The sequence below is a fragment of the Gekko japonicus genome, unplaced genomic scaffold, assembly GCF_001447785.1.
Source record: "Gekko japonicus isolate JY-2015 unplaced genomic scaffold, Gekko_japonicus_V1.1 scaffold724, whole genome shotgun sequence".
Classification (NCBI taxonomy): Eukaryota; Metazoa; Chordata; class Lepidosauria; order Squamata; family Gekkonidae; genus Gekko; species Gekko japonicus.
This window is the reverse complement of record NW_015164688.1, coordinates 569,309-583,176: the sequence shown is the minus strand read 5'-3', so window position 1 is coordinate 583,176 and position 13,868 is coordinate 569,309. Positions and strand designations below refer to the sequence as shown.

Genomic DNA, 13,868 nt, shown 5'->3' with positions numbered 1-13,868 from the left:
GTCATAAACCTGCTCTGCAATAAAGCTGTTGCAAGTGAACACAACATCTCAAGCTGCGAGCATTCCAAAAACAGGCAACAGTGTCAACATTTTTTCTCTTACCCACCAGTAGACGTTGTCTTGTATCCAGCCACACAGTTGCAAAGACTTAAGATCACTTCCGTTATCTGAAGAGAGGGCAGCAATTTCTGTCATTTTCTCCACCCACTGCTGATTTTTCCCCATTGGCTGTTTCTGAGGGTCTGCTGACCCACAGGAACAAAATTTCAGAGGGCTCAATAGGCAGCGGCAGGAGAAGGAAGCAGGAAAAAACCCACTCTGCAAGGCAGGTTCTCCAGACAGACTTCACTAGATACGGCCCATTGATTCTGAACAGGATCACAGCAGAATCATGACAGGTTTTTTCCCCCATTACCTGTTGAAGATGACTCACGCAATGACAGCAAAAATGCAAATAACAGAACTGACAGAAAGATATACCTCAGAAGGTAATTGACCCAGATGATGTTTTTCTCATTTGCATTCTTAGCATTGATAGCGATGGTGGCACTAGACTGTATCCATATATAACCCCCATTCTTCTGCATCCAGCGGTAGTATTTTGTTACACACTGACCCTTGTTCAGCACTGTATTGAGGGAAACAAAAGGAATAAGGAAGATTATTAGTACAGCTCTTAAAGGAGCTTCTTCCCTACTAATAAGGCATAACACATGTACAGAGATGGAGGGTCTTTGTTCGGCTATGTTCAATAAAAAAATGTCGTTATGATGACAAATAAATCCAGCCATTCATGGGAACACTGGCACAGAAGCAGGGCTTCGCTCCATTTGTAGGCTGATTTTAATCTGCTGTTGGCAGCTCAAGTAGGCAAGGAAGGGCAATAAAGGAGTACAAATCTCCACAGCTTGCAGAGCATCGAATCCTGTGTGGACATTTTCAAGGCACTCAACATCAAATTGTTAAAAAAAAGTTAAATTTCTATGTGATTTATTCATAGCTCTTGGGTAAAGCTCTTTGAGATTCTGGCTATTTGAAAGGTTTGGGAAGATACTCTACCCAACTTCTTTGATCATTTCTCTTCATTGCAGGCGATATCAACTACTGAACTTACACATCTGTTTCTTTTGATCTTGTCAAACAGAATTTACAGTCCTCAGATGAACCAAATCTCCAATGGTCAGTGGGGAAAATGTCTGCTGAGACTTTGCTTAATACTGGAGCAAAATAAATCCACCAAAAAGTTGCAGACGAAATGGTGGCCTAAGGGAGCTATGGAACTGAGCATGTTAAAACCAAGAGCTCCTCTGTGCACTGTCTGAAAAAGGACCAGGCATGGCCAGACCAGTGAAAACGATCTGTTCTGTGCAAATGTGTAATTTTTAGTTTTCAAAGCTTAAAAATACAGATGTTCACATTTGCTTCAAGCCAGCATACTGCCACCTGGCTCTATATCTGAATACTTTTGTCTTCACAAATGGAGAAAGAGCTGTATCTCATTTGCTGGAATAAAGTGGTGTGTTTTTGGCATGGATTAAGAGAATGTGTTTGCTATTCTTATAATCCAGTTCCTATTTCTTTCCCTTGTCTGTGTTTACCATTAATCTGGCAAAGTTTTGGGCACTAGAGGGCAGTGTGCCTTCACATACCTCTCCCCACACTTGGCATGTCCTTGTCTCCGTCTGCTAAAATGAAAAACCTCTAACTGCTGTAATAAATTTGGCTAAATTAGCTGCTAAATGGTTATCTCAAGTAATATGTATTTGCATTAATCATCTTGCTCTAAACCAGAACAAGCCAGAGTCCTAAAGACGTAGTAAATTCATATTGTCCATTTAATTATGGCTAATAAGTGCTTCATATACAATAGTTTCATGAAGTACATTTTGATTTTTTTGGTAGGGGTGGGGGAAGAGAGAGAAAAGAAGTCACATTGGGAGGAAAAAATCCTGTGGATCTAAACCAGCTAAACTTCCAACTTTAAGTGGAACTGTATGTTTACAATTAAGACTATTACAAGTCAAGAAACCAACAGAGAAGCTATTTGTATGTGTTAGCTCCTAAACTTAGATAGTTGCATCTAAACTTAGACAAGCGGGGACATATACAAACATTCCCATGAGGGGGAGAATAAGGGCAGAGCAAAGTTATTTTCCCTCTGTTTACTTTTCTCCGTTCCCACTCAAGTTTCTTAGACTCCAAGTGAAGGGCAGGGTATAAATCCAATCTCTTCTTCTTCTTCTTCTTAGCTTCATGCAGCTGCCATAGCTTGATGCAGCTGAGAAGCACTTGATTCAAGCATTAGGGCTGTGGAGGGTCTTCTCAGACCTGGTTCTGGGGACAGCTGCCACTTCAAGCTACTTCTCTGCAGGATCAAGGAAGTACCTGGCTTGAACAGAACATCCTGGATGTTCAACCCCAAGGCCAAAAGATGTCATGTATGAGTTTGCTCACCCTCCCTTCAGGCCTCAGGGGATGAGCTGAAGGCACTTGCTTTTATGTCAATATTCTGCTTGAAGGGATGGGTGAGTGTGCTCCTTTGGCCCCCAAAAAGCAGCTAGTTGCCCTGAGCCCTGCCTGGCGGGGAAAGGAGTGAGATAAAAGCCGAATGAATGAATGAGTGAATGGTGTTAGGCTGAAGAGGGAAGGCAATCAGCTACTGAAAGTACTCATCTTCTGAGGCCAATTGTCTCCTAGGTTCATTCAGTTGCAAGGGGCTGCCCCACAAATAACTTCAAAAAGAAGAAGAGATTGGATTTATACCCCGCCCTTCCCTCAGAGTCTCGGAGCAGTTTACAAACTCCTTTCCCTTCCCCTCCCCACAACAGACACCCTGTGAGGTAGGTGGGGCTGAGAGAGCTCTTTCCAGAACTGCTTTTTCAAGAACAGCTCTGACAGAACTATGGCTTGCCCAAGGTCATCCAGCAGCTGCAAGTGGAGGCGTGGGGAATCAAACCCGGTTCTCCCAGATTAGAGTCCACACACTTAACCACTACACCAAACTGGCTCTCAAGGATCAGCAAAGTTAGTGAGGGAACTGGGCTTGGAGAACACATGGTGAAGGTGTGTGTTCTATAATGTCTCCTCATCTGGGCTCTAGGCTGCATAGAAACAAATGAAAGCCACTGGTTGCTTCCTAGCAAGTGTACCTTACTAGGCCCATCCTCTGACTGCTCTCTGTCATCAACCTACATAGCCCCTTGGTCCTCACTTGATCTGAGGGTAGGGTTGCCAGTTCCCCCCTGGCCATTGGCAGGGGATTGGGGAGGCAGGGTTGCTAGATCCAGGTTGGGAAACTCCTGGAGATTTGGGGATGGATCCTGGGGAGGACAAGGACCTCAGTGGGGTACAATGCCATTGAGTCCACCCTCCAAAGCATCCATTTTCTCCAGGGGAACTGCTCTTGTAGACTGGAGATGAGCTGTAATTCCAGGGGATCCCAGTTCCTACTTGGAGGCTGACATCCCTATCTGAGGCAGTTGGGAGGGGAACATTATTTTAAAAACAGGATGTTACTGCATACTCAACAGTAGAGTGACTTCCCTCTAGCCCTATCATTTCCCCCATTTCGGGATCTAGCACATCTGTATGCAGAACACTAACTTTGCTAATGGTGGGCAGTATATATTTATTTAACTATATATAAAAAGGCATCACAGTTGATCTTTTTGTAGAGATACGTTTTATTTTGGCCATAAACTTCAAGCATTCAGCATTTTGACATGGCAATAAATTGACAGAAAATAAGTTTGCAAAACTCAGCTCTGTTTTGTAGCAGCAGCAAGCATTTGCAATTTGGGTTACAGTATTTGGTAAACAAGCTAAAGTTGCCCGGATTGCTTCATTTATACCTAATCAAAAGACTTTTTGCTTTTTGTATCCCTGTCTAAGGAACACTATGATTCATGGAATGCTAAACTGCACAGTTAAGCAAAAAGGTGGGGAAATACTATTTACCTACCATCCAGCTTTTCTGTCAAACCATTGTTGCATACATGTTGAGACAGCAATTTTATGCAAATTCCTCTGAGTTTGTAATTGTTCTGATTGAGGTTTGGGAAGAAGTTGGGGGACACACACACACACACACACACCAGTATATTACAGTATTTCAGTTCAGCAAAATAGTTACATAGCAAAGGTTTTTGAACAAATGTTGGAAGGCAAAATAAGAGAGCAACTAGGGTTTCCAGGTGAGGCCAAGAAGCTGGTGGAAAACTTACCAGGAGACTCTGGGAAACGGGAAGGGAAGAAGTATGATTGAACTCCGAAGCGAGTTCCAGGGGAGCTGGCTGTCATATTTAAAGGGATCACATGCCTTTTAAATGCCTTCATTGGAAATAAAGGAGAATGGGGGCACTTTCTTTTGGGGCTCATAGAATTGGACTTCCTGGTCCACTCTTTTTGAATCGGGGATGGGGGGGTTGAGGAGAGGCACCAGCAGCTATGCTGAAAATTTAGTGCCTCTACCTCAAAAAACGCTCCCCTCCCAGAGCCCCAGATACCCACGGATCAATTCTCCATTATACTCTATGGGGACCCATCTCCATAGATATAATGGAGCGCCCAGTGGCCATCCCCCCACTTTCTGATAGCCCTGAAGTGGGGGGAGGGGCTCCAAACCAGAGCATCCTCCACCCCCAACTGGGGATTGGCAACTCAAATTGAGCAACAGTGTGCTTCTTGGGGGAAATTAAGATGCCAAATCTTTAGGGAAAGGAACATGTGCAACTCTGTCCTAGGCAGACACTTTGAACTTCAAAAATATGATTGCCCTCAGAATCAGTCCTCCTTAGGAATGAGTTTGTAGCCACCTCTGTAAAATGAATGAATTTCCCCCTCTGTTCCCTCCCTACTGCAGTTCCTTTTAATCCCCAGAAAATCATCTCTGGTTAGAGGGATCTATGAGGATGAACTGCTACATGAGTTAGAGGAAGAGGAAGGTCTGAATCACACCCCCCCCCCAAACACAAACAATCTTCCTGTACTGCTTGCAGGGGGGAATGTGAAGGAAACTGGCATTTCACTGCTGGTTTGTCGGACAGAAGTCATTCATTTTAACTGCTGGAAAACTGAGGTAAACTGCAGCTGAGTGCTTTTTAGGGCTGGTATATTCAAAAAGGAACACAGCTTCTGTTCTTTTAAGAGCTCTACAAGGTTCTGAAATTTCTGAGGTGCCACTGCTTTCGTTGCCATATTGTGGTTGTGACAAAAATGGCACCAATAGATGTTACCCTCTTAAAGAGACAGAAGCCATGCACCTTCCGAAACAGTCTTGTAGTAATACTCACTAAACCATGTTTTAAAAACCCTCAGAAAACTTCACTAGGAAGGAAGGAGACTAAGAAGTCTCTTTTTCCTGTTCCACTTGCCATTCACAAGCCCTGTTGTAACTCCTGTGTAACAACCAAAAAGGAGTCAAGACAAAAATATGCAGTTCATTTTGCTTGCATTTACTCTGTTTATTTAAAATTGCATATCCTACTTTTTTGTCTTGTCAGGGCCAAAAATTCATTTACGAAAAACTAAAATATATTCATTTATTTAAAATATTTATATCTCACTTTTCTCCTGATCAACAGGAGAATAAACTCTTCAATTAATAGTCTAAAACTGACTAGCAGCAAATGAACAAGATAATGAACAACTCTATTGCCTCCATTAAAAAGAAGAATGTACCACTGAGTCACAACCGATTCATGGTGACTCCATCCATGGGCTGTTCCAGGCAAGAGAAGAGTAGGGATATTGCCATTGTCTTCCTCTGCACAACAACCCCAGTCTTCCCAAGCAAATATTTATTTGAAACAATGGTGTTTTTATCAGAACTAAAGCACTAAGGGAGTGAAATGGACTTTGGAACTCCAAAAGATTCTATCAAGTATAGCCACATGTGGCTCATCTTTATTAACAGCCTAGTGGCTATAATTTCTAAGTATTTTTCAGAAACAGCTTCACTTATAGGGTGCGTTCAGACACGCCGTTTCAGCCGGCATAAACTGTACCGGTTGGAACCGGTGCAGTTTATGCCGGCTGAAACGTGATCACACTCACCTCCTGTCTGCGGATCCCATCGCTGTATGCCCGTTCACGCACAGCGGGCATCGGCGTTTTTTGGGTTTTTTTTAAACTCAGTTTGAGCATGTGCATAGGCAGCCATCCACAGAATGACGATCTTTGCGCATGCGCAAAAACCCCCTTCTTACATTTAAACTTTAAAGGTAAGGACTTACCTTTAAAGTTTAAAGAGTAAAGTAGCCTCCCTGAGGTCCCGGATGCCTCCGAAACGCTAAACTAAGGCCCTTTTCTTCTTTTTTTAAACAAATGCCAGGGCGAAGCTTTGCCCAAGCGCATATCGCCGACCTTTAAAAAAAATGGCGGGCGAAAATTGGAAGCCTCAGGCTTCTGAAGTTGTTTCTCAACAGTGGAGAGCGATCAGACGGTGGGTACAGCGATTACAACCGTTGTACTCAGGATACCATCACTTGGGGACCTAGTGGCAGAGTACAACGGTTTAAAGGGCTTTGCAACGATTAGGGACGGAAGGCAGATGTTCTACGTGTGAACACCGGTAAGTACACCGATTGCAACCGGCACCTATGCCGTTGCAAACGCTGCGTCTGAATGCACCCATAGTGCGTTATAGTAATCTAAACTTCAGATAGCCTGGTTATTCTTGTCTAGGAAAGTGCACAGCTGAGACAGTGTAATCATCCGATGATGCAAAACTCTTTCCAGTGCTGTAACTAACTGCATGTGGCGCTTGAACCAGAGACCTCAGGTAGTACTGGATACATGCTGTGAATCTGAGTCTTCTGCGGGAGCACAAACCATCCAACACAGGTGGTACCCCCAGATCAGGTATGTCTCCAATTAACAGAAACACCGACTTCTGGATTAACTTTCAGCTTGTTTGCCCTCATCCGGACAGGCACTGACTCCTGATAATGATTTAGCAAATCCACTGTATCTTTAGGATTAGATGACAAGCAGATATGCCTGCTGTTGACATAATGGTGACACCATATCCCAGTGATTTCACACAGTTGTTTCATGTTAAAAAGCATGGGAGACAAAATGGAACCTTATGGCATCTCATAGACCAACTAACTATGGAGTGGAGCAGCAGCCTCACTGTATCACCTTCTGAGATATATCCTTCTTAAGAACTAAAACACTGCTAAAAGGTATCCCACTACCATACCACCAAGCTGAACCAGAAGTATGTTATTCAAAAGGTCAATGGTGTCAGAACCTGCAGACACTCAATGAGAATCCTATATCCATCTCCTGACACAGGTTTCCTGCTAGGAAAACCAAAGTAATTCCAGAAACATCATCTGGATGGTAACCATACAAAAATGGATCCAGATTATCAGAATTACTCAAGAACTACTGGAACTGAGTCTCGCTGGATAGGGATGATACTTATCTTCAATAGGCTTAGCGAATTAGTCACATCAGAACACTGACATGTAAACCAAACCCTAGAGTGTGGACAGAGATGGTATTTGCATTTCCAGTATCTTCAGCTTACTGAGAAGCTACTCACAGCACCACAGCAACATGTAGCTGCAAACGGTTAGCTTCTCAAAACCAACCCCAGCACAGTTGTAGGATATTTACGCATTCATTGGGCAGCATCACACACACACCCTTCCAAGCAGTACCCATGCATATAGTATTCTTAAAATTGTTTATCTAATAACAGAACAACCTAAGGCACATTTGTTATTCACAACTCAGACACAGGCTGTTACTCCACTGTGTATATTGGGGAGTGGAGAGGAACAGAAGTACAGAAGGAAATACCAAAAGAAAACACAAACGGGATTCCTTTTGCTGATTATTTGGATATGATGTCTAATACTGACAGATTCTTTTTGGATTTTAAAAAGTTTTGAATGACTCTTGTACAACCCACAGAGAAGCTATGTGTGTGTATGCGTTGTTGTGTGTATACACACATATACACACAGAGAGAGAATCTAGATCTTCTTTCACCCCTTTTTCATTGCTTGAGAAGTCATAGGTCATTTTCTTGATCCCAAGAGGGCTTTTTACAAAGAAATGCTAGGTATTTACCACTGAAGTACTTAGCCACTTCACTGTCTTGACATGTACCTTACTTTAGTCTAGTCAAGGTTAGTAGTGAAGTTTTGGCTTAACTTTAGTAACAAATACAGCCTAACAGACGACCTAGTAGCAAGTCCCTCATTGGAGTTTGCGGCTATGCAGCCAGGGAGGAGCAGGATAGGTATAATTTTCTAGGCAAAAGTCATACTGGACTTTGTAGTAAGGACTAGTCTAGTAGAGCAAACATAAAAAGGCTGCACACTTCAGTTGAGGAATAAATGGGAAACAGTTATATGGAGTGAGAATGGCTTACTGGCCCCACCATTACTACCAGTCTTGATGCTAAGGCCATTAGACACAATTGAATAGACTAAGCCAACAGAGTGTGTTCCCATTAACTCATCCTAAGATCCATCAGTCACATCCTCTTCAAAGTTCTCAGTTGTGCTGCACTTCCCCACACAGCAGTCCTTCATCAGTGCCTTTTTACAGCTGTGCTTGGCACCATAAGCCCAACTGGGAAGTATATTTATTAATATATTTATATGCCACACTCTTAGTCAAATTTATTTGCCAGTTGCCTTGCAATATGCAGCAATATCAGTATAGTCAACCAACTTTGAATTGAGCCCAGAAGCTAATTGACAAACTTTGTAATTCTTTTAAGATTTGCAGCTTGTTTTCCTATGCTTTATAGTTCTCATCAATTTTGTTTCCATATTCTGTACCAGCAGAAGTTTCTAGTCTGTCTTCTAAAACAGACTCACATACATTGCAGTAATCTAATCTGGATGTGATCACAGTATGATGGACAACCAAATTATACTTCTAAAGGAAATGCCACTGGTAAACCAAGGGAAATTGGCTAAAGATGCTACATGCTACAGAGGAGATCTAAGTCTTCATCTATAGGCATGGATCTAACATTAGTAGTAATCCTACATATGGGACAAGTGCAACTTCATGGAAAACAGGCTGACTCCTTTATCCTTGACTAACATTATCAATCAACAATTCCTCTGTTTATCTGGAACTGAGTTTCAATTTGTTGGGCTTCCTGCTTCCTGCTATTGCCTCCAAGCACTTAACACCTCCATCTGGTATTGCTGAAAAGGAGAAACAGAGCCTGGTGTCATCAGCACAGTGATGACATTTCAGCCTTTATCTCTGGATAACCCTTCCCATTGGCTTCATTGTAGATTTTAAACGGCCTAGATAGAGGATGAGACAGAGCCCCATCAAACTCCATAGTACAAGTGCCATGAGATCAAGCAACTTTATCTTAGTACTACTCTTTGATATTGGGTGTGTTCAGACGGGCCATTTAGTCCGCTTTCGGCATGCTTCAGTAATGGATTTTATATCCATGTTCACACACCCAACATCTGCGCACCATCCCCAGCTGTCGCTTTCTGGCTCAAACCCCCTTTAAAACAGAGTATTTTGTTACCAGGTCCCCAAGTGGTGTTTTCCTGATTCTCTGGTTCTAGCCGCACTTTTCTGACGTCTGATCGCTCCTGCCGTGTCGAGCCACTTCCGCTCAGAAGCCTGAGGCTTCCGCTCTTCACCCACCATTTTATTTTAGCATCGGCGGTATGCGCACAGGCGGAGCTCCGCTTCCGTGTTATTAAAAACAATGTTTAAACAGTGCCTAGTTTTGTTGGTTAGACGAGTTCGGGATCTCACGGAGGCCAGTTTTGGGGTAAAAGTTTAAATGGATGTGTTCCTTTAAAGCTTAAAGGGAGTGTTACAGCAGTTGGGTTGAAGTGGAAATTGCTGTTCTGCGCACGCACAAAAATTTTAATTCTACAGATGGCCGCCTGTGCACATGCCCAAACTGAGAGAGAAAAAACACACCAACGCACGCTCCCGCTTGTGGACGGCAGGAAGCGATGTGGCTGTGCAGCGATCCGTAACAAGGAGGTGAGTGTGATCGCGATTCTCCAGGTTAAAAAAAACCCACTGGGACTGGAGCAATTTAAACCGCTCCCAGCACGCCGTCTGACCGCACCCATTGATTAGCTAGTTTTGAATGTAACCACTGGAATACAGTGCTCCCAATATCCATCTCAGCAAACTGAGTCACCTGGATACCATGGCTGATGTAATCAAAAGCCACTGAGAGATCCAGGAAAGCCAGCCAAATCTTACTCTTCTTCTCTCTCCCAATAAATGCTGTGCATCAGGGTAACTTTAGTCTCAAAACCAGGCTCTTAGTCAGTTTGAAATTGTTCCTGATAATCTGTCTCATCCAAGAAAGCCTGGAGTTTCAGGGCCACCATGCACTCAGTTTGTCACCTTAGTCTGCCATGACTCCTATAACTGCTGGATCTATTCTTCATGTGTACATCAAGTCTGCTTTCACATGCCGTCATTTTCTCGTGATTAAACTCAGACCCCATGAATTAAAGAGAAGCCAGTCAATCAGCCATAAAACAAACTCTGCCAGTATGACTCATAGATGCAATGAATGAGTGGAGAAGATCAAATATAACTAAAACTGTACTTGCTTTTCCACAATTGTATGCAATTGTATCTTTCTATTGGGTAGGCTTTTGGAAGTCAGAGTTAGCTCAGTGTAGGAGGAACTTTTGCCTTAACTTTAATATTGTAGTAAGATTTGCATTTGGTTTATCTATTATTTAGAGTAGATTTTATTTTCTTCTGATTTTCAAAATTTGTGGTGTATTTCATGCCACTAGAAGGAAGCAAGATCAAAATTCAAATGGAAGAAAGGATAAATAAATGCTTTGGATTGTATCTGAACACTGTTGTCAGCTAACAGCACCTTCTTCTAGCACAAGAAGGGTTCTATTTTAAGTAGAAGTCCCGTTTCTTCGGGAACGCACCACTGTAAACTGAGTAGTGTGTCAGGTTGTCAGGTCCCTCTTGGCAACCAGTGAGGGATGGGGGGACTTTACTGGGAGCAGCAGAGAGACCCAGTCGACATACAGCGATGTGTCCATGTCACTGCCCACACAACCCGGAAGTGACATCATCATGTCCAGGACGTTAGGGCAACACTCTGGTATTTGGGCAAATTTGGCTTCTACCATAGAGTTTTTGCCCAAATACCAGAGCATCACCCCAACATCCTCAATGTGATGATGTCACTTCTGGATCACATGGGCAGTGATGTAGACACATCGCTGCATGTTGGATGATTCTCCCTCTTTTCTGGGGTAAGTTCCCCCCCCACGCTGGCCAGCTGATCAGCAGCAGGGAGGTAGGCCCTGGCAGCGGGAGATCCCCATTTCCACTGGGGGATCTGGCAACTCTAGTAGTGTGGCAAAGTAAAACTGTAAGATATTGTAATCACTCAGAAATATGCTGAGGGTCTTATTAAGTAAATATAGTGTAACTTTGTCCACAGTAAACAAAGAAAGGACACGAGGCCTAACAGTCTTTCATAACAGCTTGTCTAGTCAGCTTACTCTGAGCCCTAAGTAAAAGCTGGTCTGGAGCTAATCCAGATTGTGGTACCCTGGAACTATAATAAAACATGAAATGGGCTTCTGAACATTACATCAACTCCCTATCTCCTAAACATAGATCATTATAATGATGGGGAAAATGTGAACTCATGAAGTAGGAAACCTGACTTTCAAAATAAAAACTTAATGTTCCCTCTCTTAAAGCACTAATCAATAAGCAAGCCATGACTCCTCCCCATCACTGTTGTAGAGGCTTGAGGGGGAGGGAGTTTATTTTCAACACAATTTTTTTTACAGTTCATTCCTAAGCAGAGTTATGCCTTTCTAAGCCAACTGACTTCAATGGATTCAGAAAGGATGTAACTGTGCCTAGGACTGCACTATTAATGTTCTAATTTGTCCATGCAGTAACTGAACCCGTAAATAGTAGCCCACATGGATACATTTATTTTAGAAAAAACATTTTGTTACTGGTGCCAATGAGATTACTAATACAGGTGCCCAGATGTGTATTCTAAAAAGGTCAGGGCTTGTAACCTCTTCTCTTGGATTCCTATTCTTAGTATACCTGCAACTGCTGGTTATATTAATGGGATTTACACATGCAGAGGAAAGCAGAAGAGCCCTTTGTGACTAAAGTAGATTGGGGGTGGGGGTGGTAAACAAAACCCATGCATAATGTGTATCATATAAACGTTTGACTTTATAGTGACCATAAATATTTTTTACTATAAGGAAATCAGTGTCACTGCATACAATGGGACCGGGGGGGGGGGGGGCTGGTGTTCAAAGAGGATGCCAAATGCAGTTAATTTAATAAAATGAAAATTACTAAGCCCAACTTTCTCTTAACAAGTAATTTTTAAATACCTGTACATTTCTGTTTCCTACAAACTGTTGCTGCTAGGCTGTACTGAATTGTTTTACAATACTTTCACTTATTTTGTTTGGCCCCCATGGTTAGCATGCGAAAGGCATCTAGTATTCTTACAAAGAATGTTCCAAATGTGACTGATTTCTCCCCATATGGAGATATTATCGTGGTGCCGTACAACCATCTCTCACAAAGGGATGCCAGTTTTGTTTTGGATTTCCCCCCCCCCCCATACAATGCAAGAACAGAAAAAAAGAGAAACCCTGTGTTCTTCTCAGCTGCATAATTCTGGGAGGAAAACAAAGCAAATCCCTACAAATTTGTTTCCAGAAATATGCTTTAAAAGAACATGGGTTCCCCCCCCCCCCCCGTAAGGTTGTTCTGAGAAATCAAAGCCAAGAGCTGCAACAGAGAGTTGTGTTTTATAAGAAGGAAGTAGTTTAATTCAGTTTGAAGATGAAGACATCATATATCAAAAACCACCTTTTAAAGAGAAACAGCTTACAATAGGACATTTCACTAAGGTACAAACATATTTAAAAGCTAGAGTATATTGTGTATTCAGGTAAGTATAGAGTAAATAGGAAACGATGAGATCACCTTACAGTTAAGACTTTGTGTTCTCACAGCTTCATAAAGAGCCTCATTATAGGGAGGGAAATGTGGAGGCCGCATCTGTGCTGTTTACTGCTTCTGCAAAAATGCCTTTATCAATAAGAAGGGAGCGCTGATATTCGTTTTGTCCTGCTATGGAAATATTGTTAATTTACTAAGGGAGAGGGAGTGGGGGAAGCAGCCCTGCACTTAATACCAAAGTCGGACACTTAGCTGTAAATACTGGCTCTCTTTTTACATTCACAAAACTGGCAGACAAGACATGAAAAGGAATACTGACTCTTTAATCTCGTCTTCTCCACCTAAGGCCCAAGGCAAGCTGACAGGGTAACTTCATTCTGGAAACGGAGGAGTTTTTATTTAAAGAAAAAAAATCTGGATTACTTTTTCTTCTGCTTTTGAAAACTATGGACTATAGGGGGAATAAACCTGGCATTGACTTGAAACAAGAACAAGTTTCTTTATCTGAAAAGTTATAGTCCTTCATGCTTACAGGAAGGTCATTTTCAAAACCCATGAGGGAAATAGTATCACAGACAGAAAGAGTACATTAAATGCCTTATTTGCTTGAAACAGACAGTATTTCTTTAATAACATATCCCAGAATCAACTGAGCCTTTGATGTTACAGAGACTTCTACAGATTTTGCCATTAGTGAGCTAGAAGCTTTAAATAGTACATATCTGCAGATTGGTTTACTGCATTAAAAAAGGTGTGAGTAAGATTCAGCAAACTTATGTTCTGCTTTGTATAAACAATTATGATCTTAAAGGCTGACTGGGGGGATCAGCAATGCATTATCTGTTTTACTGTGTTATCAATGGACTATGTAAAAGCCACTTCAGTTTCCTCTACCCAGAAAGGTTATG

General features: G+C 42.3%; 1 protein-coding gene across 1 annotated transcript in view; it reads right to left on the bottom strand.

Moving 5' to 3' along the window:
* Nucleotides 1-13,868, bottom strand: part of LOC107108841 (neuronal PAS domain-containing protein 3-like) — a 566,078-nt gene that overhangs the window by 14,126 nt on the left and 538,084 nt on the right. Inside the window, 1 exon segment of the mRNA XM_015409362.1 lies at nucleotides 481-628. Coding sequence (XP_015264848.1) covers nucleotides 481-628 — 148 coding nt within the window.